This window comes from Stegastes partitus, unplaced genomic scaffold, assembly GCF_000690725.1.
Source record: "Stegastes partitus isolate 25-593 unplaced genomic scaffold, Stegastes_partitus-1.0.2 Scaffold3672, whole genome shotgun sequence".
Lineage (NCBI taxonomy): Eukaryota > Metazoa > Chordata > Actinopteri > Pomacentridae > Stegastes > Stegastes partitus.
Genome location: NW_007581403.1, coordinates 20,213 through 46,625, shown reverse-complemented (window position 1 = coordinate 46,625; position 26,413 = coordinate 20,213). Strand labels below are relative to the sequence as shown.

Below are 26,413 nucleotides of genomic sequence, written 5' to 3'. Positions count from 1 at the left end.
TAAGAAGCAGCCAGTTGTTCTTAACAGGGACCCGTGTGGGCCAGCGAGTGGCAGTAGAGTCCTAGAATTTCTGTGATAACTAACAAAGGATGAGGTGCTCAGGGACTATGCTTTGTTGGCACAAGTAGCATCATAATTAGGCTTAGAAATGAAATAGTCAGTCTTCTTGGTAGTTTTTCCAATACATACAGAATCACTCGCCTGCCACCTTTGCCAGCGATGCTGTGGCTTACTTCATGCATGCACTTGTAATATATTTTAAAGGCTCATTATTTGCTGCGGTTTTGTATTTTTCTCTACTGTAGCACAGTGTCAGAGCATTCTCTCTCAGCCTTGGAACTCAAATCATTTTCTTTTGCGCCCCAAAAAATATTAAGATATTTCATAATATTCAGATAAATAAATTATCATCATAAATATGTGAGGACTAGTCGGCTTATTCCTTGAACGAATTCTAATTGAATAAGAAAATCTTTGGTCACATACAACCCTACTGTTTGCTGGGCTACCCAGAGGGCAGGTCCCCTGTAGAGTCACTCTCATCAGAGGCCCTGGTTGGGCCAACATCCTGAATAACAACCAACGATGTGTCTGGTTGAACATCCTCCTCATCTGATTGCACTTCCGGCTCATCACTCTCCCCATTGGCCACTTCCTCGTCTTGCTGCCACACTGCATCCTGGTTGGATGACTGGATGTTTGTAGGAGAGGCGTGACTCAAAGATTCAGAGGAGCAGGACCTTAAGTCTGGACCTGTTAAAGAAAAAAACTTCTGTTGTACTGAGCAACTTCAGTTTCACTCTCAATGGACTTCAAATTGAATTCAGAAGTTTGACGTGTCATATCGGAGTCTTGTGTGGTGCATTTACACAGAAAGCAGATCAGCTGGAGGCTTTTTCATTTTTTGAATCGTGGAAGAGGGTGACACAAAGATTATATTGTGTTGTCATTGATTTTTACTCATTCTGAGAGCACATATAGCATTTTCCTCCCCTGATAATTTATGTGTCATTTGGAGAGAAGATTTGTATGTTAAACTGACTAATGACTGTATGTTTGTACACAGCATAGTGTCAAAGAGCCAAACTAACTTACATACTTAAGTTCCTCAATGTAATACAAAAACAAATAATAAATACATCATATAATAGATACAGCCTTGACAGCATACAATACATAACATTTCTGCTGGTATTGTATGTCTTGAATTTCCATTGGGTTACTAATGTGTTACCTGAGGTCAGTGATGATCCAGTACTGATGTCCTCACCAGTGGAGTTAAGGAAGTCATCCAGCGCCTCCTGGTCTAACATATTAGTTACCGACATCTCATCCAGAACACACAGGTCAGCTCTTGCTGGCTCTGCAAACGTGCACACAAACACATGGATGCACTTAATTAAGTTTTACATACAATTAACTCTTACTTTGAGTCAATGTGCAATTTTTAAAGAACTTAATCTCTGAAAGTACTTGATTTTATTTTTTTTAATTTATTTATTGAATTTCCCTTCTGGAATAAATAAAGTATTTTTCATTCATTTCATTTCATTTATCAGATGAAAATTTCCCATATACCATTTTGAATACCCATAGTTTACAATAAAGAAGATTTTGAACAGAAGGTCTCTGATCATTTAAGATGAAATAAGCCTGTTTAGTGCAGAAAACCAACGCTCCAATCACAGATGGTCAATCTTAGACAGTGAAGAGAACACATCCATATTTAACACTCAATTCATCATGAAATGTCACAACATTATCTCCGTTTTCGTAAAGATTCGTGGTTAATTTGGCCACTCCTGTTATCTTAATGTTACTTACAGGTTTTCAGGGAAACCTTGCAGTTGGCTTGAATGTTTAATGGAAAGAGACTTTTTAAGCTTTGATTTCTATATTTTTATTGCGCCCGTTAATTTTGTGAGCTTTGTGTAGACGTCCTGTCATTATGTTTTTAGATTTAGATTAGATTCACAACTGACCTGTCGGGGTCTATGCTGACCAGTAGGACCTGGGACATCTACAGTGAGTTTGGAAAATATTCAGTATCATGTACTATAGTTGTCTCCTTCCATCAGCACTCCCATCAAACAAGACTGACAGTCTAAGGGCACGAGGAAAAAGGTTCTCTTGTCTGATAAGAAAAAAGCTGAACTCTTTAGGCAGAACTCTGAGCACCATGTCTGTTAAACACCAGGCCGTGCTCTCCACCACCAGAACAACAAGTGGGGTGCCTCTCAGCAGCAGAGACATGGAGAAGCCACTGTGTCCTGGAATTACCAAGGTTTAAGGACACTGTATCGTGTTGACAGAAGTAAGAAGAAGATGCAGTGTTCCTGTTTTTTTTCTTCTTTCACTTGGGTTACTTGAATTTCAAACATTTTCAGACACAAACTCAACTGATCATTTTAATGACTACTTCTACGTGGGTACTTGTTTTTACCAAGTAACTCTACTTTTTATTTGAATCGTTTTTGGATATTCTACCACCTATGTTTTCAAAACATCAACATGAACACAACATTAGTGTGGAAATGCTTAGTGTGCTCCTGTTTTACTGGCTAGTAACTGACCTGTATGCTGCAGGTATCCAGTGGAGCGGTACTGCTCCATGTCTTGGATAAAGGCTTCTTCATACACTTTCTGTCGTTCTTTCAGTTTTTGCTGCATAGCCTGCTCCAACTCCGCCACCTTATGAGCATGCTCAGAATTCAGGTCGACTGTAAACAGAAAGACATGATTTTAGAATAGGTTCTGATCCCTGGTGTCACATTACATCATTTACAGCAGAATTCGAAGTGTGTGTGTGCTGCTGCCGTTTTATATGCTCAACAGGTTTACCATCATTGAGAAGATTAGAAGATCAGCCACAATTACACTCTATTATCACTCACTATTATCACCAGCTGGTCACAGGCACCAGACATTGGCTTAAAAATGCACAAATGCACTCACATGCTTCATCAAAAAGTAAATTTTATTGATATAAACTGAAGGGGATGTTTTTTCACCTGGGGAACACTCCCCCACCAATATGCTGGATTATTAAATTATTCTAATGTGCCCTCCCAGAGGCTATTTCTCCAAAGTGGCCAACTAAAGCACACTGGCCTCTGATTGGCTGAGAGGAAGGAGGCTATTACTTTTGACCATCCAACATGGGAAAAAGTTTTACTTCTAGATGACTTTTTTTTCCCTTTCCTTGGAAGTCTGTAGATTTCAAGCCACCACCACAATCCTCACAGACCGTCCTACACTGTGAGTCCTATTCAATTCAAATTTACAAGTGTAAAACTTCATTTCTACACCTCAATATATTCTATCTCTTGGACAGTGATTGCTATCATGATGGATTGTGACTAATTGTACAAAATGAACAACAGTAAAGTTATATCCACTTTTTAATTTAAATTTTTTGACTAGATCAGCATTAATTGGTATGCAGCATTGTGGGATGGAGTTGCACAATTCTATCATTAAAGGGCAAGATCAGGTAAAAAGCAGGACAGCTATTAATCAAATGAAGAGCAGGGCTTAGCGGGAAATTGACCATAACTCTTTGACCATTTGTCCAACCATCAATAATTTTATGTGTTCAGAAATAGGTTTACTGTGCAGTTTAAAGGTCCCAGTTATTCCAGCTACACGTCAATATACCCTACAAAAAGTCTGACAATATGATGGATTCTAGCTCATTTGCATCATGTGAAAAACAATTAACTGACAACCACTGACACCAGTGTGACTGACATTAAGAATCAACCAAAACATCTTAGCACTGAGCTTGGCTTGAGAGGAAACCGTCACTAATTTAAGCCGTGTCAGAGCAATCCCTTTCAGGGTCGAAAAAAACCTTTGGCAGCAGACTTGAAATAGTTTTTTATGGTATTTTATTTTACAAGTACTTTCTAAAGTCTGTGTTTATGTTTTTTTTCCTGTTAGGTTTACTGTAAAGTCTGGTGTCTGTGGAAAAAGATGCTCAGAACAAAACTTTGACCACATGGAGAAGAATTGTTATTAAAAAAAGAAAACTATGTATTTGTTTCTTTAGCAGCTGGCTGGTTTAGTCACATGGTTGGTGGTCATTTTGTTTGAATTACTTATCCATACTGAGAAGAATCATGGTGTTTTTTAAATTGATTTTCAGTGTTTCAGTGTAAACTAGCAAAATGGCTGTTTTTGACTGAATGCACCTCACTCATGTCTTGTCAGTGGTCCGGTAGGTTAACTGAGGTTGCATGTTGAAAGTGAGGCAGTTTTGTTGTCTTGCAGTAACTGAAGTATATAGAGTTGTTATTGTACCAGTACAGCAACAATGTAATATTTGTAGTATTTACTGTTATATTGGTGTAAATCAGTGCACAAAGTATCACAGTATTACACCATTCTACCATGAGTCCAATCAATGTCATTTCAATACATTTAGTTTGTCAGGGATACAATGATCTCAGATATCACAGTTTAGGTTGATCTGCTGTTTAAATATAACTTAATGGTTACCATTTTTGTGTTTTCTTTCCCGTCTTTGACTTGTGACGGTCTGTATACAGATGTCAATGTAAATACAGATCCTATACGTTAATAAATCTTTAAACCGTCCCACATGTGTGTTTATGTGTGTATTCACAGACACACATAAACAGCAGCTCACCTTCCAGCGACTCCATCTCCTTCCTGCAACAACACAAACAAGAGAAGCTCCCATTAAAACACAAACATCATCAGACAAGTCAGCATTTTGTCATTCTGTTTCTCTGACAGTTTGTGTTATGTTTTTGTGTCAAGCAAGGACAAAGAGGAAGTCAGAAAAAGTTCAGTGTTTAAAGATTCTTTCATTCTTTTCTTTAATCAAATTTAATCGGTGTAATTGAACTGCTTGCAGCTTTATCTACATTTCTTTTTTATGCTTTGAACATTTGAGTGTCTGTTCACAGTGATACAAGGCTTTATAGATTTCAGTTAAGCCCCAAAATAGGAGTTTGTCCCTTGTTTCTGGGTGAGGCAGAGAACTTTAAAAGTCCCCTCATATTACAGCTTAACTGTAGTCTGCTCATCACATTTCGCTTATTCTTCATGCTTAATTGTTGTATTATTATCTGTGATGCATTGCAAGGTGTCCATGGATGTTTTGAACGGCACCAACAAATAACATGTATTAGCAGCATTATTTCATACCTCTTCTGTTTCTTATACACTTCCAGTTGGTTGATATGATGCTGTTTGAGTGTCTGTTGCTCACACTGAGAACACAGAGTCTCCAGGTACACCAGCCTGCTCTCCATCTCCTCAAAATCACCTTCCAAATGAGCTGTAACCGAAACCAGTAAGTTTCATCGTTTTAGCAAAAAACACTGTAAAATACACAGTTACTCAACGCAGTGCTTTTATTTATTTTTCTGTCAATTTCCAAAAAAAATTGATTGAACAAACCCACTTGTTGGCATCAAGGTCAGCTGTTGGTGAGCGTTTTTGGTATTTCATTGTTATTTCGATATTTTACTCTGGCACAACATCATTATTGTTATTAACATATCTTCTGTCAGTCTTTGCTGGTGTTCTTTTTGTGCCTCAGCCGAGTGCAAACCATGCACCAAGGGCATCAGTCACTCAAGTCATTAATTCAGTTCATATATTCCATCCATCCATCCATCCATCCACTATCTATACACTGCTTAATCCTCATTAGGGTCGCGGGAGGGGCTGGAGTCTATCCCAGCCGACTTACGGCGAAGGGAGGAGACACCCTGGACAGGTCACCAGTCTATCACAGGGCAGTTCATATATTCATATTCTTTATTATTATTATTATTATTATTTTTATTGGATGGTACATCATCACAGCCACACACAACCAAGCAATGGGAATGAAATGATAATGGATAATTTATTGAAACAAGTGTCAAACTATTGACTTATTTTATTATCTTATATTTGTCAGAGTCACACCAGTTGTCCACAGTCATTATAAACAGTTCTGTGTGGGGATTGAACAAAACTGTGGTTGCTGAGAGTCATGTGACTGTTCAGCCAATGAACGTCTAAGAATCACTTATCTAAATCGCATCGCCAGATCGTCCCGTGACTGACATGGCATGGTGAGTTAGTCACGGGACAATACAAGTGTCAATGCACTGCTGTCCCTGTTCACGGGAGTTACAACGGCCTAATTTATGACTACTTTCCTAAAACGTTTTGAAAATGTCATACCTGAGGCTGGGGTTTGTCTGTGTAGAGTTTGCAGGTTCTCCAGTTTCCTCCCACAGTCCAAAAACACCCATCCATTATCTAGACACCGCTTAATCCTCACTAGGGTAATGGGGGGCTGGAGTCTATCCCAGCTGACTTAGGGTGAAGGCAGGGGACACCCTGGACAGGTCACCAGTCTATCACAGGGCTACACTTAGAGACAAACAACCAAGCACACTCACATTCACACCTATGGACAATTTAGAATCACCAATTAACCTCAACATGTTTTTGGACTGTGTGAGAGGAAGCCAGAGAACCGGGAGAGAAGAGAGTCCAGCTCCCCCACAACCCTACAGAGGATAAAGTGGCGGATGGATGGATGCATTTGTCTGACATTAAGCTTTAACACAAGCTAACCGCAATAAAGTCATGCTGACTAAGTTTACAGATTTATAGTTATCAATACAAAACCACAGCTGAAGGACTAACTCCTGACAGTTCAGTGACTTTATCAAACGTTACTTTGTTTGTGCTTGTTGTTATTGTATTACTTCAGCAGGAACAATAAAATGAGTTTATTTAACATGCTAACTTGGCAGTAACACTAAAAGAGACAGATGCCGTTAGCTCTTGATAGAAGAGGTCCATGTGATTACTAACATGGTGTATCAAGCTGAACAGGGTCATGATGCAAACTTTGTGTGAAACACTGATGGTATTTTGACACAGCATATGTGTGAGATCTGGACTTGAAAAATGAACACTAGTGTAACCCTTGTCTCATGTTTCGGTAAAAGTTACAGTTACAGGAGAGAGAAAAGATGGGACGAGGCGCAGACTCATTATAAATACTAGTCACTGTAGAAGGAGGTAATTATTTAACTGAATATTTGATACGATCATCTTAAGAAAGCTGTGTAGAAAACATTACATCAGTTTAAATGGCAGTGACTGTTTCAAGAGATGAATATCAACATAAAGTGTTGAGACCAGGAGCATGCGTAAATGTATGTTCAGTTTCAAAACACTCTGACACATTGTGACTCAAACAAGATCCCACAGTGATGCTATTGCTCCTCAGCTGCTGGGGAAAGAGTGGGCTGCTAGTGAGCTGTGTGGTAAAGGCTGGTTCATCACATCGTTCCTATAAAGCACTTATGTCAGCACTCTCAAAATATTTGATCTGTTTTTAGCAAACCTTTCTCCAATTCAAATCTCCAGCAGCAATTATGCACATAGAAACAGAATCACTTCAGACCTTTATCTGACGTCAGAAATGTTACATCAATTTTCTCAAACCATATATCCTCATATGAGAACTACTGCCTGATTTTCTGGCACCACCTTGATGATGTCGTTTACTGCCTTTATTGAAGGGAAATGAAAGACTGCTCACCTATGTTAGCAGTGATGGCGTCAAGTTCACTGGTGAAGGCCGGCAAGCTTTTCAGTTGTTCCAGTAGTTGCATCAGAGCCGATCGTCTTTTCTCCCAGTGCGCTGAGAGCATCACTATGTCTCCATCTGCTGCCTGAAAAACGCACAGAGGTGTGAAGATACGACGGCGCAGAGAGGAAAGCTGTTGTAAACGCTGACTCATGGCCAACTCATTTACTGTGACAGCTAATACTGATAATACAACCACTGAGCACATATACGGTCGATAAAACAGCTGCTATCACTGCTTTAAAATAATTAAAGCTGGCAGCCAGGTTGCTAAACATATATTTTTCAAATTATTTATATGATGTATTTTTCTAATAAGAAAGTTTTTCTCTTATTTTCCTAGCGCCTAATGATATTCCATGTACAAGATAAAACTTCAAAAGTAGCAAATCTGCAAAAGTTAGCAACTTTTTTTTGTTGAAGTTATCGTTTTGAAATAGTCATTCTGCTCTTAGTCTGCCACACTGTGTTCACTTTAGCCCCTTTCTTTCCCCTATTATTCTATTTTTACAGACTTAAGTTACATTTTCTAACCTGTTGTGATTTGGTGTTTTTCTTTTTGCTGCTGTAACTAAATAATTAATAATGTGGTATTCTCATAGACCAGGGGTGTCGAATCCTGGTCCTCGAGGGCCACAATTTTACATGTTTCCCTCTTCCAACATACCTGATTCAAATGATCAGCTCATCATCAAGCTCTGCAGAAGCCTGATAACGATCCTGATCATTTGAATCAGGTGTGTTGGAAGAAGGACACATCTAAAAACATGCAGGACTGTGGCCCTCGAGGACCAGGATTCGACACCCCTGTCATAGACTGTTTAAGAAATGGACGTAACAATCGGCCCTGAAAAATGAAGCCAACCCAAAGTGTCAAAAACCTGCAGTACCACTATGTCCGCTGGTTGCTGGCTCCAAAACGCCCTGGCTCCCGTAGACCCCAATTGTAAATGGAGTGATCACAGACCACGAAATACAAGCTTTCCTACAGCTCAGGTTTTTTTTTTGTTAGTTTTCATGATCAAACCCAGAGATCAGGTGGCCAATCTGTAAATAAATAATACAGAATTTTATATAAATCGTCAAAGTTTTGGTCATATTGGGGGCGTGGCTATTTGATTGACAGTCTGCTCTGGGATGATTGACAGGTGGTAGGGAAGAGGCAGAGGGCTCCAGAGGCTGGAGTCTCATTCACTGTAAACTCAGGGCTCCTCCTCGTTCATCTTATACAGTCTATGGGTATTCTATTAAAACTAGAATATTCTAAACCACTCTTATATCCCAAAGCTTTGGTCTATGCCAACTTTTACATTTAACCGTGTTGGACTCTCCCACTGCCACCGTTATTTATAAACTAGCAAAAGCAAGTCTAACTGCACTTTGACGCTGAAGAAAAACAGTTTTTATAATAAACTGAAGTTAAATAAATATGCGATAACTTAAACTATTGCTGTCGGCACATGAGGAGTGTCAACGTTCTCGATTATTCTGACTAATAGCTGCAGCCCAACTATACACTATTGCGGCCTATTTGTGAGCTCGTGTTGTTTGACGGTATTTATGTTATGTTATGTTCGTCTATACTGGCTTTGAAGACTTGGCAAAATGTGGTGATGTAACTTATTTTTAGATATGAGGAAACACAACACGCTCCTCCCACTACCAGTGTTCTCTCTTGGAGAATCAAATCTAGTTATGTACATGTGACATTCAATCATCCACTAACTCAGGTACGCCACCCACCATAAAAGACGGGTAAACTGTGGAATTTTAAAGGAACTTAACGATGTGACATTTTATCTCTAACAAGGCCAAACAGAAAAAAGCTTCATACCTCTGCAGCCTGAGCACAGTCTTTAGTTTTTTTGTGGAGCACAAACCATCTCTCTTCATACCTAGAGAAACAAATTCTATATGTATAAACACACACTTTATGTACATCAAAGGTGTTTGTAAGTCTGTGTGTGTGTTGGCGACAAAAAAAATCCCTATAACATAAATCAGATAGGAGTTAGTCTCCAGGAAGTGAAAGCAAGTTAATGTACTGTACACAAATTTGTGTGTGTGTGTGTGTGTGTGTGTGTGTGTGTGTGTGTGTGCAGAGACCTGTTAAGTATTTCCAGTCCGGTACTGAAATGAGGAAGGCTTTCTTCAAACCTGAACAACAAACAGAATCACACAGTGTCTCAGTGGTAATAATGTGATCATTTGTGGCAACACACGTTTTCCCACTTTGGAATTACTGCCCTCAAAAAAAATCACCTTTGTTTGCCATTGGGTGTTCTAACAAGACAATGACCCCAAACATACATCAAAAGTGATAAAGACATGGCTAAGTCTGGCTAGAGTTATGTGGACTGTGCTGAAGAAACAAGTCTGTGTCGGAAAGCCAACACATTCAGTTGAACTGCAACAATTTTATGGAGGAGTGGTCAAAAAATGATTAAAAAAAAAAAAAAAAAAGAGCAAATTTAACATGACATGAACTGTTCCCTATGACATGATACAGGCCATATGTTGATAGTAATAATTTACAGTCGCAGACATATCAGTTCTCTGCTCACCTGGGTCTCCTCTTCATTTTGCCATCTTTTGATTTGTCCCCAAGCGTCTTGAAGCTGGAGGGAGGCAAGAAAGAGAACGTGATATAAAGAGAACCAAAGAGTGACAGAGAGAGAAAAGTACATTTTCAATTTTAGCAAGGCATGAGTCACAAAAGTGCACTGGAACTAGAGACCAGACAAAAGCAGATCACAGCCCAAAGCTGTCCTGGTCCCTCGTTGTTAGAGGTGCCTTGCATTAGACTCACCATTATGAATGAATGAATGAATGAATGAATGAATGACTCACTCCCCAATTATTGTTACCTCCTTGTGTTTCACAGGATATATGTTGATGATTTTTTTATTGATTTATTTATTTTAAAGGGAGACAGAAGTCGTACTGGTGCTTTTATTTACAACATCTAGTGTCCAAAAAGGAACATATAATAAAAAAATAACTAAATTGTGACAGTCTGAAGTCCTGTGGGCTGTACCATGACGTGAGATTAGGAGTTTTCAGTGTCACAAAGGCAGTCCTGTATTAACCTGCTAGATCTCCATGGTAACTGATGCTGTGGAGCTAACCTGGTCAGGAGCAGGTTCTGTTCAGAGTTTCCGATTTAAATCGTGTGTCAGAAGCTTTAAGCAAAATGCTTCCTGATGATTCTCTGAGCGACACAGATTCTTATCTGAGGTAATGTGTTATATCTGTAAACCTGCTGAGTTGTGCGTTACTAATCCCACCGAATGAAGCTGCCTAGTTACAAAACAGTCTGAACGTGTTGCCTCTGAACCCGACATGTATTCAGCTGGTGATGAAGATGTTGCATAAATATGTTTTTATGTTTGGTCCTGATTTGCTGTCTTGTCTGTTTACGCTGCTGGAACTACAGCTGATACCAAATGGATGATTGTACTGCTTTTGCTATTGACCAAAAGGTCAGTGCCATTCTAACAGAGGCTTAACTATAAAGAGAACAAAGCAATGTTTCCTTCACACATGTTTCTATTTAAATTTACAGAACAATTGTAATAAAGTCTGATGTTGGCAGTGACAGCAGCTGTCAGGAGCAGCTGATCAGTACCTTTATCACAACACAGGGTCCTTATCAAAACAGATATTCAGACAGATTTATTCAAGTCCTATTTCAGTGACGGTACAAAACGGGTTTTTAGAATTCACATTACTGAAGCAGAGACAGGAAATTTGGAAGAACGGACACAGACCAAAGCACGAGTGTTCACTGGAGCTGGATTTAAAAGGAGACGTCACATGATCACGAGCAGCTAAAGCTAGCACGATGCTAACACACCGAAACTCAGCGTCCTCAAGTTAACAAGAACATCGACAACTAATTTAACTAAATCTGAATAAAGTTCCGGAAAGGTATGAGGAGAAAACATGCGAAAGTGCGCCTCACATATTGGTGTTCCAGTGGTCTGTCAGGAGGACAACCGCAGAATAAGGGGCTGGTACTAGCTTCAGCCACAGTAGCTAATAATGTGTCTGCAGTGGATAACAGTAGTTAATAATAGTAGTTAGCTAAAGTTATGCTACATCACGACAATTCCCAACGTTTCCATCTCAACTAGTCGTGGCTGATTAAATCTTGGGAACCAATGTTAGCTACAGCAGAGAATAATGTTGCTAGAAAGCAGACCTACCCGGTTGTGAAGTCCTGCTGGACCAGCTGAAGTCTTTCTCTGAAGTTTTCAAACATGATTCCTGCCGGTCTCTGTTGCTGTTGTGCTCTTTATCAAATAAAACGCGCTCTTTAACTGACTGTCAACACTGAACTGCTGCACAAAGCTCTGCACACATATAGTTCCTGGCCTGTTTGGTACATAAATGAGTACCGGTTAGTCCTCGATTTAGCCTCGCAGGCAGCTATTTAGCAGCACTGAGTCTGTGTAATCAGATGAGTCCTACACAGGAGGCTCTGAGGGGTTACAACACTGTACATACGGTGGCTTACATCAACTATGGACAAAAAATAATATATTAATACGGCCGTCCCCAACTTCTGAAAGTCTACCTGACAGGATTAGCTGCCTGAAAGACAAAACTCAGGGTGAACTACACCAGAAGTATTGCACGGTTTCAGGAAGGCCAGATGTTGTAATGTAGCGTTCAATGGTCATTTAAAACTCGGAACATCCGATGTCTGACTTGTTAAAATCAAAGAAAAGGCCACCAGAAGTCAGATTTCCTACTACTCAAGCGGTTTCTCTGTTTTGACTCCCACATTTTACTTAATTCGCCAAAAAAAGTAAGTTTGCATAGTAAATTGTGAAGCTGGTCTGCATGGAGATCTACTCTCATTTGAATTACTGTATAAATGTGTAAAACATTATATAAACAAGGGCATGTACTAACAATCAGCACAATTTATCTTGGATTTCTTTAACAGTGAAAACTCAGTATAGAGCCAAGGACAGCCGAGTGGGAACAAAATACTGAACTGCAGCTGGTAAACTGTGATTCTGCATTTGAGAGCTCACCTGTGTGCTGTGAAGACGAGTAGACCAACACAGTGTGACCTGCTGTAGGATCCTGGCCCAGACCGACCTGTTCTCCATGCTCTCAGGGATCATTTATGAATGTAAGAACTAAATTGAGTTCACAGTGCAAATTCGCTGAACTCGTTCTTCACAGACACACATGAGGATCCTACTGCTGTCTGTTGCTTCAGGTATTTAAATAGTCAAAGGGAATCATTCTAAACAGCTGAATGGAACAAACTTCTGCTTGTGTTGTTGGGGAAAAGCACGTGCATCACAGCACTGGTGAGTCGTGTCTGTTTAGGTCCCAGTAAAGGTTTATTATCGACATTTCATTTTGTTACTAGATTTAGATTTTACAACAAAGTAAGTGAAAACGGTGTGTTGTGGTTTTGGCACACAAACTGTGTGTTAAGCATCCTCCCATATGTTTTTGGATGAACATTAGTGCTAAAATGTCGAGAAATCCTTTCCCCTCACACTTCACACAACTCAGAGGACTCATGCTTGAGCATGTCTTTCTGTTAACTTGATGGTTCAGTTCAGACTCGGGGTGAGTTAAAAGAGATACAGAAATGTTACGAGTGTGCTCTTCTGGACAGAGATCTCAGATGTTGTTCCTTGGATCTGCTGCTCCCACTTTTGGGGTTAAGTCTCTGCCTATATCACTGGCATTGCTTGTGTCGTAGTGTTACACCAGTTCTATATTCTCTGCTCTACTCCATGAATGTCTTGTTCCAGTAGCCCACTTTTCATCAGACTGCCCTGGTTCCCTAACACCTGACATGGACTTTGTTAATCTGAGTGATGTCTGAGCCGGTATGGCTCTTATATTTATTGTCCTGCTTATATCTGAGGTAGGCCTGGTAAGCACTAAGGACCTTGCCTAAGGGCCCACACCGGACCTGCCACACCACCTGGCCAATATCTGAACCCTGATACCTGTTTAGACTGCTGCTTTTGTGAGTTTTTTGGTAGAAACAACACTTGTCATTATATCATTGCGGTTGTTTTTTTTGTTTTTTTACATCTATTAAACGATAGCTGTGCTAACAGTAAAGGTCAGGCTTTAGCACACAAAGTAAAGCAATAACGAAACCATGCTGTACAGTATAGGTATAACAGATATATGTATATGTATAATAAAATAGGTAGGTTAGACAGTTTTAGATAGATATCCATGTACTGTCGCCAGCTGAAAGAAGATGGTGGTAGCTCGAGCCCGTCTCCAGGACAGGAGACTAACTGGAAGGGCAAAACACAAGATGGGATGGAAGCAGGTAGCTGGTTAGCAGAGAGTGAAGTTTCCAAATAAAATACTAACATACAGTACCTTTAATCATGGTGATGTTTTAGGTGAGAAACATAAGGACTTCTAGACAGCGCTGAACAGATTAACCCCAGTTGGAGTAGGGATTGTAGTGTAACCTTAATGCTAAGGGACTGACAAAATGCGTCAGAGCAATGACATATCTGTGTATGTGCTTTAGCTTTCTCCAGATACCTACTGAAAACTATTCAGCAGACTGACGTAGGTTAAACTATGTGCTTTATTGAAACCAATGCCTTTTCCATATAATAATGTAGAAAAACAAACAAAAAACAATCAGTGTAATATTTCTGATACAGCCTGGAAGCATAAGAACCCACTCAAGAATACAGTCCACTATACAGAGTGTCTGCCCTTACATGTCATCCAATTATTTCCCTTTATTTTACTTATACAGAAATAAAATTATCCCACAGTCATCGACAAAAGCAGAGAACACATCACAATCCAGTCAGCTATCTAACTGGCCAACAAGCATCATCATGCATTGGCACAGTATTCAGTGTTGTTTAAAACATTTCTCTAATTGTCTTAAACATAAAATCCCAGTGTAGTGAATAATCGATCTGTAAGAGTTTCAGACATAACTTGGGCGGTTAACGCTTTGGGAGGATTCTAGGACTGGACCTGGTCCTTATAGCTGAGGTAGTACACTTGGTCTGGGTAAGCCCCTTTGTAGAACCTTTGGAAATGTTGCAATAGCTACTGGCAGATGCATTGTCCTTGGTCAAGTCCTTTGTTTTACCTCTGGAAGAGTTTTTTGCAGCACCTTTTAAATTATGAACACAGTTACTGCTGGCTGGTGAAGTACACTTGGTAATGTCCTTGCTCGTACCTTTGTTAGAACCCTTAGAAGTGCACTTTGCAGGGTCACTGTATATATGTGTCGATGTCACTGAGTTGATAGCAGCTTTAGCTGCACTGGTCCTAGCAGTAGCAGCTCTGGCAACAGTCCTAGAATCATGAGTTTCTATAATTGGCTTTGGGATTGTAGTCAGCTGTTTTTTTTGGAGAGTTTTTTCTGTAACATGTTTGCAAATGACTTCACTTACAGGAGTGAGGTCATAGTCTGTGATGACATTGGTAAAGTTTACCCTTTCTTGAGAGGGCTCCAGAGAAGTAGCATTTGCCACAGTTACTTTTTCCTTTAAGTCTTCATTAAAACTCTCTAGTTTGACCTCTTCAACATGGTAACATCTGTCTTGTATACGTTCTATATCAGGGCTACCACTGAGTTTACCCACATAGTCCTCTTTAACATCTTCATCACCGTTGGCCTCTTTTTGTGGGATCTGACCAAAATGGCAGTCATTCTTCGGGGAGCCATCATCATCTTTGTACTGCAATGTCCTGCCCTTCTTTGATGGCTTGATGTCCAAAGGAGCCCGATTCGGAAGGGTAGTGCTGGTGTCTGGTGGGAGGCCTCTCCTCCTTCTAGACAACCTCAGGACCTCATGGTTTTCACTTACCTGTCTGATAACTAAGTCATTAGTCATTGGTATTTGAGCTGAAGCCCGTTGTGAATTTCTTCCTGAGTTCTGGAGATTATTGAAGGTCTTGGGGTTGCTATAGTAGTTACAGACTGTTTGGTGATGAAGAGAAAGGTGCTGACTGTGAGGCATCTGGTGGTTGCGATGGAGGGAGACATGTTTGTTGCAGTTTGTTTCCTGGGGTCTGCTTTGGGGATGGCATCTGGGTTTACGAGTATTGCTAGGCGTTGTGCAGGGCCTAGAGGATTGTTTGCTGCCACCCTCTGGTCTAGGCTTTAAGGGAGTGACTGACCTGACACAGGAGGTTCTTTGTTCAGAGATTCTAGTCAGCATGGCAACCTATAAGAGAAAGAAACCATGATAGTTTGGATTACAGTCAGAGAACAATTAAATGATCACAAAACTGTTATGAGTGTTATGTTCAGAGTAAAAAGAAATATGTTGGGTGGATGTGACTGCTCAGGTGTGGCCACATGCCTACAGAGAAATTTTTGTTGTGTTGCTAAAAAGCCTTGAACAACACCCAATGTGAACAAAATGACAACACAACAACCTATGAGTGAAGAGTGTAATGCATATGGCCTGAAAAATGCTTTGTGTTAAACATGCCAACACAATGCACCTGTGGGTCGATAACAGAATCCAGAATAAAAAGGTTTGTGCAAGAACTTCTTTTCCTTCTAAAGCACATCATTAAAGAGAGCTCACCAACCACTTGGGGCTAGCGTTGAACTCCCCTAACTCCATCATCTTTTTTTTTTAACCTTTGGTTAGTCCGTATGATGGCAAACTACAGATTGGACGAACCAAACATCCTGGGCTCACAAGCTAATCAAGTCACTTTTCTTTTTTTTTGCTGGTTAGCTAATTTTCTTGTTTTGATGAGGCCATCAACTTTTTAACTTTCCTTTCTTTCTTTAATAAATTGATGTCACACACACTGTTCAACTGCCAGACTTGGACTCGGATGGCTGTTTTTTTACTGTTTGAGAGCAAGGGTGGGTTTGGTGTGTGCCACGTAATGTAAAGCCCAAGAAGTGAAGAAAAGAGCACGGTGGCGTCACAGTCTGATTCATTCATCATTTTTGACAAAACAAGGCCAATGTTGCATAAGTTGGATCCATTTTGTTATATAACTGTGTATGTTTATATTAAAAACTTGGTGGTCATAAAGTGATGTCAACACAATTCATCAAATATGACAGAAATAGTTCAACATCATGTCAGGTCATGGGTTGAATTTAAAAGGTCGTCATGCATAAAAATTTGACAGGTCAGGTCAAAGGTCAGCTCACAAAGTCATCATTTAATTTTCGACAGACGGTGTCTTGCTTTTTCTCTCCTACATTGTGATCGAGCCAACCTTTCCACCAGCTTTTAGCATCTTACTGCAAATATTTAGTTAAGTCCACCAGCGTTACATGATCCAGTTATGCATTTTGCATAAATGTGAACAAGTCAATGCAAGACATATAAAAGGTAGTTATTCACAGAACCTGAACATCGTTTTTCCTTTTTAAAAAAGGTACACCCACTCATGATGCTGTCTTGGTTAATGCTTTAGTTTCTCCTCCTTTTCGTAGTTCCCAAAAGGAAACAACTTTTTTCGCTTCCAAACCCTTTGTCTTGTGGAATGGTTAAAATTTAACTAGCTCTAACTACACTGGAACCAATTTTAGTTTGATGGAAATGCCCCCATAAGTCCCTGTCCTCACTGATTCATTTATCAAATGCCTAAAAACTCATCTCTGCATATCACAATTAAATATTTATACGTTTCCATGAAAATAATCCCTTCCTGCCTTAACATGGCTTAGATGTAACTCTACACTGCTGCTTTCTCCAGAATGTGCAGCTCTATGAACTTCCTGACTTTTACCCCTCACAGGACCATGAGGATATCAGCTCACCTACTTCTCTCAAATACTATAAGACTAGTTAATGCTATACACACTGGTAAGTTGAAATATTTGAGTAATTTAGCCATACATATTCGCACTGAAGCTGAAGGGTTCTTTAAATGTGTCCCTTGTGTGGCCCACAAAGTCCCACATTGTAGTACAGATTTTAAGACACTGGGATTGACCAAAAGAATACTAATATTCAGTATGAAGAGGTGTGGTCTGTATGTGACCCTTGTTATATTGTCTAAATTATAGTCATGACTGTAAGCATTGTAACATGTAATATAACTCAATGGAATGTATTGGGGGGAGAAAAACAAATTGTATGAATAAAATATTAAGACAATGTAGAAGAAGTACTTAAACCAATGCACAGGGACACATACACAACTGATATTTTGGTAAAAGCAAACTACCTGGTTGAGACAAAACCAACTGTTCTGCGTTCTTTTCATTGGTTGTCTCTGTGCCGTGATAACAGAGCCCGAATATTTATCAAGAACATAAATGCCACAGAAGCAGACGCTCAAAAAGATGCATATTATTGCAAAGACAGTCTGTAGTTTTTCTTGTTTACCAGTTTCTTGCGCCACTCTTCACCATTTAAAAAATTAACTCCATTTCGTGGAGAAAACTCTTTCCATTTGTTAAGCTGTTGTCCTCATCAAACTGTCATTGTGTCAGCTGTTTTAGACTGTCAAGATATTGATGCGACTGTGAAAGTCTGACTTTGCTAATCACAACACGCTCCAGTTCATTTTCTACTTCAGCCAACTCTTTTGCACTTTACACTGCTGCACCTTCATGAACCCTATGAGCAGGTGCTGTTGAGATGGCAACAAAAACTGTCTGTTTCAGACCTTGGAGCCTTGTCACTAAACCTGAATGGTTAAAACAGCCAAAAGAGCAACCCTCTCTGTTCTATGATCAACTGTCCAGTATGTGTCTAAGTGTGTAATCCTCATTGTATTAATGATACAACCAGACATCTTTCAGATAGCAAAGCATGCAAAAAGATGATCAGACCTTGTTAGCCCTCCTGACCTGTAGGGAGAGCTGGCGAGGTCTCAGAAGGTGTCTCTCAGCCGCTTTACTCCGTTCTTCCTTCATCCCCTCCCTCCTCCCCCTCTGCTGCTGCTTCTCTCGTTCCTCTCTGTCTTTCCTCCTCTGTGCTCGGGCTGTTAGAGGGCACAAGGAGTTGACCACTGCAGAGCCAGCAGGCCTCCCGCTCAGACACCTGGAGTTTTGCTGCACTGTAGGACAGTGAAAAGATGCAGAGCTACAAAGACTGACAGATAGATGTTTAAGCAAAATCATCTTGTTGGGTTCACTATTTTATCATTTTCAGCTCAAAATACTGTAAAGAAGAATCATGTAATCATGACTGTATAACCTCTGGTTTTAACCCTGTTGGGCTGTTCTAGTGTCTGAGAATGTGCACATTCTGTTCATTTGCACATTTCTGTATCTCTCTTGTATATTCTTGTAAATTTAGTTGACTTTTCCTTTCTGTTATATTTTCTATATTTTCATCTTATTTCATCTTATTTCATTTTATCTTCATTTTATACCCTACCCTAATATTCTGTGTTGTCTTTTTGCTTTTGTTTACCATGCTGGTGAATATTCATGCTGCTGTAACAACTGAGTTTCCCTCTGGGGATTAATAAAGTCAGTTTAAGTCTACGTCTAAAACCACTGAACTGCTGCTTCTGATTGACAGTATAGAGAAAAATGCTCACCGCAGGACAGCTGGCATACATGAATGACTTTCTATCATTTCTTTCTTTTCTTTGAGCGATCATTTTATATGGAAACATTCACAGCCCGGCCTTTATTTCCAGTTTGTCAGACGACGTTGTAGTTATTAAGTTGATCTTTTAGTGGTGCAGAGCCACAGCTGGGGAAATGACTGCTGGTTAATATGTAGTCTTAATGTGCTGCGTTTCAGTCACTACTTCTTACTAGTTCCATTGTGTGACAACAGAAACATAAAAATATGGAAAAGTTATTTTCTATTTTGCCTTTTTTTTTAAAAATCTATTTTGTATTTAGACTTATATTGTTTGGCATTTGTTGTGGATAGCAAAGAAACTATTTCAGAGTAAAGGGGACAAATGTTTCCATACTGCACATGTAACTAGAAACACTTTGAATCTTTGAATTAATAATTCAGCTGTATTAAAATGTAGTGTACGTGCACACATCATGTAACATGTAACCATCAGCTGAGTTCTGGTTGCACTGAAGCACAGCCAGCAACATAAAAACAACTCAATCCTATTCGATTCAAATCAGTTTTAAAGGGAACACCATCTCTGAATATCCCTCAGCATTACAGTTTCCACATAGCTCTGACCTGTGGGCATCCCATCACAGATAATGTCATTAATAATAAAAAGAATTCACTAAGTGTTTGTTTCTCAGATGCTGGGAGTGCATGTGTTCACTCTTTCAGCCAACAGCTGAACATTTGGTGTGCTTTGCATGTGGCTGAGACATTTTACAGTTAGCAGAAGCAGCTCTAGAAAGTAAATAGAAGTGATGGAAGGCAGCTGATGGAAGCAGCAGGCAGCGAGGGGGCAGGCTTACAGGAAGTTGGAGCTAGATGGCTAGCTAAACACATAGAAATGTCTTGGTATTTTAACAGCTTTTGGTTTACACCTCCAAGTTTATTACAAACCCCAGCACACAATAAAAATGGGATTTTTACCAAATGGGAGATTTAAGTTGCCCCAGTCATTAGAATTTTAGGACAAATAACACACTTCTATAACTGATGTAATCAGTAAAAAATAAAGAATGAATAAATAAATAAAATCTCACACCCCCATTAGATGCGTACCTGTTGTTCTACTGAGCATGCGAATGTTCTTCCCCTCAGCTGCAGCCTTGTGATTGGTAGAAAGACAGGAGGTAAGAAGCTGACTGTCAGCTGGCATCTTCTCTCGTTTACTCGCTAAGAAGGCCATGTTGCTAGGCAACGCTGCAGAACCTGAAGTGAAAGAGAAAAAGACGTTATTGCCTCTGCATATCCTCGTCCTAGATTGCAGCAAATTCCCCCTCTAAGTACTTCACCATTAAGCAAATCTGTTTTGATCATGTGTGGCTCCCAGTTTGTCCCCTAAAAGTACTGCATACAGATGCTTGACAAATTAAAAACAAAATCCACACTTGTTCCCCACAGTGAGGGGATCTGGGGGCTCTCCTATGCTGTGGAGAGGTTTGTGTTGGCAGGGTTTGGGTCTATTTGTCCCCTGAGAGGGAAGGGTCACTGCAAGTCAATACTGAGTTGTTGAATGATGAAAATGATGTGAATCGTATGCTACGGCCTCGTGGCTCGATAGTGTTTGGCTCCCAATTGCAAGATGTGTGTTAAATGTATTCAAGAGAACAAGTGTGAATCAGAAGTATTACAAAACATATCCCAAGCAGCTTCTTCCTTTTTTTTAAATGAACAAATATGTTGAAACCACAACGTGTTTAAACCAATAACACCATCATCATAAAGTCTTACTCCTTAACACACAGCCTCAGTGGACTCGCACACTGCAGCTCCTGATCAATAAACGAGTTGTAGATTAATTTGTTTTACTTTTTATACTGTCGTTAAAAAGAAACTCCTTCTGTTCGGTAACAGTGTGTTTCTGTCAGTAATGGTATCTGACTTTACGAAACAGATTTATGAACTAAACGATTATGATGAGAAGAGGGAACAACAACACAGCTCAGACAAATTATAATGATGCAGGCAGCAGCTGACACTGAAAATAAGCAACATTAATCTATCAGCGCTAATGTAACACAGGGGATGGAGATGTAATGTCAGCACTATATTCAGCTGGACATCTTTATGCTCAGTTCCAGGATTAATGACTTCCCTCCATCTACAGCTTCCTCTAAACGTTCATGAAGAAATGATTTTGGATACCTCGGAGGACTTTAGAGAACAAGTAAGTGAATCATCTTCTGTAAGATGTTGAGAGAGCGGGCAGCAAATGTTAGTGCCGGGTGAACAGAGCAGAGAGAGGGAGAGAAAATAAAAACGAGAGCAGTCCAGCATTTGGAAATCATAACAGTAACTGGATTTCAGAGGAGTCTGACTGTTGTATCGCTGGAGAGCCGAAGCACACGGACAATAACGTGACCGCGGTAAGAACATGCAAAGAAGCTGTAGCCGCAAAATACTTAGAGGTTAAAAAAAATTAGATACATGAAGGAGAGTTGAATTTCAATGTTTTTTTGACTATAAGTACACCTCAAGAGTCCAAATTATGAACAATTTGACTAAAACTAACGCACAATTTCATTAAAAGACTTAAATGAAATCGACATCAGGTGCTCATATTAACACATTATTAATAAAGTTTCAACCGTTTGAAATATCTAAAATCCAGGTGTACTTTTGGTATTCAAATGAATTAAATCAATAATTTCTCCTCACATTCCTTTATTAATAAAAAACATAATTTATCTGTAGATTCTGCAGGTCATCCTAAAGGCCTCAGTAGAAGACAGATGGACTTCTCTGACGCTTGACATCATAATAAAGCGTATTGTGTCACTTCCTATTTGTCTGCTGTTCATGGATTTGTCTTTGTTCATATTTCCTGAACCAATAACACAGAATCTTTCTGTACAATCACCTGACATTAAATTACAACGCGACTGCTCTACTCAGAGTTCTGCAGAGTTCTTTTCTAATTGAATACTTTTGGATCCACCAGTTTAGCACCAAGCCTAACAGCGAGCGATGGCTCCACTCCTCCGTCTCTCTCCTGCTCAGTGGGCCACATGTTTAGTCCTCATCACCTTCACTGATAATGGGACTAAATGTAGTCTGTAGCATTGAAGAGTCACTGAATCGGAAGTTCAGCTCGCTACCATGCAAAACAGCCCATTAGCTAGTCAGGACCCAGTAGTACAGACCGTGCCAGCATGTTACCCAGAACACAGGAAGCACAGTCCTACACAGACACACTGTTAGTGGATGACTGTAATATTCATGTAGATGCTGAGAGTGACGGCCTCAATACTGCATTTAGTTTGTTGTTAGACTCTAAATAAACTGACTCACTGTTTGATTTTCACCATTTTTTGTCTGACTCATAAAGTAATGGACAGTAATGGATTATCCAGCATTTGGTAATTGATGATGCAGTAACAACATCTAAGACAATGATTCCACTATTTTTACTTTAATGCCAGTTCAGGCTCTTTTTCTGAGAACCAGCTCCCAGTTTAGGTTCAGGAGGCAGACACCATTTCTTTTAAGATGTAGGACTTTTCGGATTCAGCCTGAATTGTTGATAAAGCTTGTAGCTAGTTAGTGGTTCAGGTGACACTGAATCATCCCTTTTTTTTATCCTGCTATAGGACTAAGCTACTGGTGGACTTCCCATGATGCACTGAGCACCTCTTCTCTTCTCTACTGTCTTTCTCTCTCCATACATTTACCAGTGTGTCTCAAACTTTTAGAATATTGTGAAAAAGGTCTCTTTTTTCATAATTTGATTCAAAAGGGTAAACTTTCACATATTCTATATTCATTGAACATTAAGTGAAATATTTCTTTCACTTTGATGATTATGGATTATAGTTTACGTAAATCAGAGATGTAGTATTTCAAATTAGTAGAAGATTTCCTCGATCAGAAGAAGTATTTAAAATATAGTATATACTAATACTATATTCTCACTACTTGTTTGGGGCTCCTTTACTGTGAATTACTGCACCGATAAGGCGTGGCATGAAGGTGATCAGCCTGTGGCACTGCTGAGGTGTTACTGACGCCCAGCTTGCTTTGCTAGAGGCCTTCAGTCTCCTCTGTATTTTTGAGTTGGCCGTTTCTCATCATCCTTTTGACAATATCCTATATGGGCTTCTATGGGGCTCTGGTCAGGTGAGTCGGCAGAACGCTATTTATCACTAACTTTGTGTCTTCTCTCTCTCATAGTTTGTAATTTGTCCTCTCTGCATGTATCTCTGGCTCTGGAGCTCCATGTTTCTGATCTGCAGTTTCTGATTTCACCAACCTATGCAGTGTTTGCTTTCCTATGCATTGTTTAAATGCATCTATTTCTCTCTTTCCCATTCACTCTAACCCAGGGAGTATTTACTGGAGTGGTGGTGTTCCTTGGAGATAGCAAATGGCTAAGTTCACTCTCATTCTTTCAAAAAACCAAGAATGTAACAGCAGCCTTTTTAACACAGCGTTCAAAGCACATCAAGTTGTAAAAACCACTGAAGCTGATCAAGAGTTTTAAAAAACATATCCAACTTTCACAAAGAAATCAGGTGAGTGTAAATTAAGCTCTGCATTGGTCTTTCTAAAAGTTTTTGTATACCTTGTAGCACACTATATAATAATATGGTGCTCCAGCCTCGTGACAAGCTCATCCAGAGTACTAACTATCATACAGGCAGCCTGTGTCAGTCTCTTACCTCTCAAACAGAGAAAAGACAAGAAGTCCTCTGTTTTGGGTCGACGTCTGGTCAGGCAGGTGACTACAGCCAGGTTGTGGTTGGTTTGTGCTGACGTGGTCAACAGCGAAGGCCCTGGAGAGCTTGGAGGTGACTGGGCAAACTTCCTCTGTGCTTGCACCCGAGGTCTGCACACACATGTGTATGCACACATATGTGCACACACACAGACACATACATTTCAAGTCTCCGGTTTGTTAGGTGCACCTAGCTCAAAAAACCACAGAAGCTCTGGAATAAATCCTACTTTCATTAAGGTTATAATGTTCTGTTCAATTCAAGTTTCATCATATGTACAAGGCCTCAATCACAAAAGCCCAAATGTTTGGTTCATTTCTGTAAAGAGAGGCTTTCTGTCAGTAAACCTGTCCTGTCTATGACTTGAAACTAACATCTTTTAGAGGCTGTAGTTTGTTAAACAATTTCTCAATTGTTAAATTTCATTATTCTTTTTTTTATCAGTGAGAGAGACTAAACAAAAAAATCCCCTCTGTGTCTAATATAACACAACGTAATACAACCTACAAGAATGATCTAAACCTTTTCAACAACATAAATGATCATTATAGCCCTCATGAAGGGAGGATTTACTGCAGGACTCTTAAATCACTTTTAGCTACATATACGGAAAAAAATGTCCACAATTTGGAAAAATGTCCACCACAGTGCTACTGATTATTTTAATACCAAATGGAGGCACAGCGCTGATTTTCTTCAACAGGCATGAACATGCAAACACACATGCAAAAACACACACAGAAGCTGTGCGCAATATTCACTACAAGAAAGTTGTTGCCAAGCAGGGCAGCAGATCAAAATGGTATTATACTGGGCAGCCTGCAAATCCCTCTGCATGTGTGCTTTAAATGCAGCATCTGAAGAGCTATTCAGCACACAGAGGAACACAGTCAGCATGCAGTATTCCCAACTAAAGCTGCATGACTATGCTCATCTTCCTGACATTAAAACTGTCTGATTCTGTCCACTAGACCTTCACACATGTCTGCTGTGTGGCGGGTGGAGTCGTTCAGCTGAGGTTGTGTTTTAGGAGATCAGTGCAATCTGTGAACTTTGGGTGCTTGTAACGGCACTAAGTTGCCCTCTAACACGTTGACTACACCAAATGTGTTACAAAAGCAGTAAGTCAGCAGCTGTAGACTTCGGTTGTGTCTCACTGAATCTGGTCAGCTACAACGCTGCAGTAAACTCAGACATAATTTGGAACAAAAATGCAATTCGCTTTTGGGAGGAAGCCTTTAGCATCCAGAGAAAACGTATGTAGAACACAAATCAGCCACAGTTAGCTAGCGTGTCTGAACGCAGAACCTTCTTACTGCTTAGCATTACACCACATTGCTACCCATTAACTTATGGCCAGCGTGGAGCCGATGGGAGCTTGGTACAGGCTTTTTTTCTTCAACTGTTAGTATGTCATGCAAACACACACATGCAAAAACACACTGGAGCCTACTTCTTGCTGGTAGGATCATCTTTATCGCAACGGATGCTGGAAGGACGGCGCTGCTGGGGGCGTGTTTGTAAGGACCAGCTCCAGCTCGAACTGGTCGACAGAAGGGACTGAGACTGGCTGACGTCGTTGACCAGAGAGCCTTAAGAGAGCATTTACAAGTTTAGTTACATAAAGCAGTATACTCACGAGTAACAATCTATACCTACAATGTTGTACAGTGCTGCCCGTTTATTATCATACCCTCGGTCCAGGATGGAATTACGACTATATCCGGGATATTCCAATAAGTGGGCTTCAAGGTTAGCGTATCGAAGTGTCCATAACGATAGAGCACTGGGAAAATTGTGTACAAGTGACGAAAAACGAGGGTTTATACGTAAAGCCAAAATGGGAGTGGTTTCACAGGATCAAAGGGACAATGTCTTTGAAGATCAAGAAATGCTGATTCAAACAGAACTTTCTGGTTTTGCTTCAGTGAAATTTCACCTTTGTCGGTACGAAAAGTCACCCCATCAATAAAAGTTACTTCCTTTTATCAGGGGGCATACAGAGGATTAACTCATCATGATTGACTAGCTTGAGCAGTTCAGTTCTGAGTGATGACATGCTCTGCAACGATACGATTCTCTTTGATGTGCCCTAATTAATGTCAGACAATGTGTGAATAACTCAGATCTCAGGTGAGCAGGTAATCGACAAGCAAACAAACACATTGCCTTCCACGGCTGACTGGGGTGTGATGATCTGCCACGCGTGACCGACACTCAGCCCGTGAGCTGTAACGATCGGCCGACCGTGACTTTAAATGGGCAAAAGTTATTCCTGGAATCAATTTTGGGGAATTTCGTTATGACAAAAACCGTGATTATGACATTATTCTATGACAATAAACGGGCTGTTGTACTATAGGTTGTACAGGAAATGATTCAGGACTTTGATGTTTTATGATTATAAACGGGATATTCTATAAAGCGGTGTGACATTAAGTGGGCAGCACTGTATAAAATAAAGCCACAGGGAACCGATGTCAAAGCTTTCCTTCACGGACAAAACAAAT

General features: G+C 40.0%; 2 protein-coding genes across 2 annotated transcripts; both read right to left on the bottom strand.

Annotated features, from left to right (window-relative positions):
- Positions 1-205: 205 nt before the first annotated feature.
- On the bottom strand, positions 206-12,086 carry LOC103376117 (dysbindin-A-like). The gene is made up of 10 exons (XM_008306483.1): positions 11,842-12,086; positions 10,198-10,251; positions 9,740-9,790; positions 9,468-9,528; positions 7,586-7,718; positions 5,176-5,308; positions 4,652-4,674; positions 2,574-2,720; positions 1,235-1,363; positions 206-753 (listed from the first exon to the last, which is right to left on the bottom strand). The coding sequence occupies exons 1-10, from the start codon at positions 11,895-11,897 to the stop codon at positions 506-508; spliced, it is 1,035 nt and encodes a 344-aa protein (XP_008304705.1). The 5' UTR covers positions 11,898-12,086; the 3' UTR covers positions 206-505.
- A 2,124-nt stretch (positions 12,087-14,210) lies between these two features.
- LOC103376120 (uncharacterized) lies at positions 14,211-25,594 on the bottom strand. Its single transcript, XM_008306485.1, has 6 exons — positions 25,573-25,594; positions 25,357-25,495; positions 23,847-24,013; positions 20,248-20,397; positions 18,429-18,655; positions 14,211-15,837 (listed from the first exon to the last, which is right to left on the bottom strand). The coding sequence occupies exons 1-6, from the start codon at positions 25,592-25,594 to the stop codon at positions 14,605-14,607; spliced, it is 1,938 nt and encodes a 645-aa protein (XP_008304707.1). The 3' UTR covers positions 14,211-14,604.
- Between the last annotated feature and the right edge of the window lie 819 nt (positions 25,595-26,413).

Bases quoted from the DNA above. Each gene is read 5' to 3' on its own strand.
- LOC103376117 (XM_008306483.1), bottom strand. From the start codon at position 11,897: ATGTTTGAAAACTTCAGAGAAAGACTTCAGCTGGTCCAGCAGGACTTC. The intron at 10,252-11,841 runs GTAGGTCTGCTT...GCCTCCCTCCAG, and splicing joins CAGCAGGACTTCACAACCGG to CTTCAAGACGCTTGGGGACA. The intron at 4,675-5,175 runs GTATGAAATAAT...GTGTTGTTGCAG, and splicing joins GTGTATAAGAAACAGAAGAG to GAAGGAGATGGAGTCGCTGG.
- LOC103376120 (XM_008306485.1), bottom strand. From the start codon at position 25,594: ATGATAATAAACGGGCAGCACT. The intron at 25,496-25,572 runs GTACAACATTGT...TGCTCTCTTAAG, and splicing joins GATAATAAACGGGCAGCACT to GCTCTCTGGTCAACGACGTC. The intron at 15,838-18,428 runs GTCTGATCATCT...TTTCTCTTATAG, and splicing joins AGGTCAGGAGGGCTAACAAG to GTTGCCATGCTGACTAGAAT.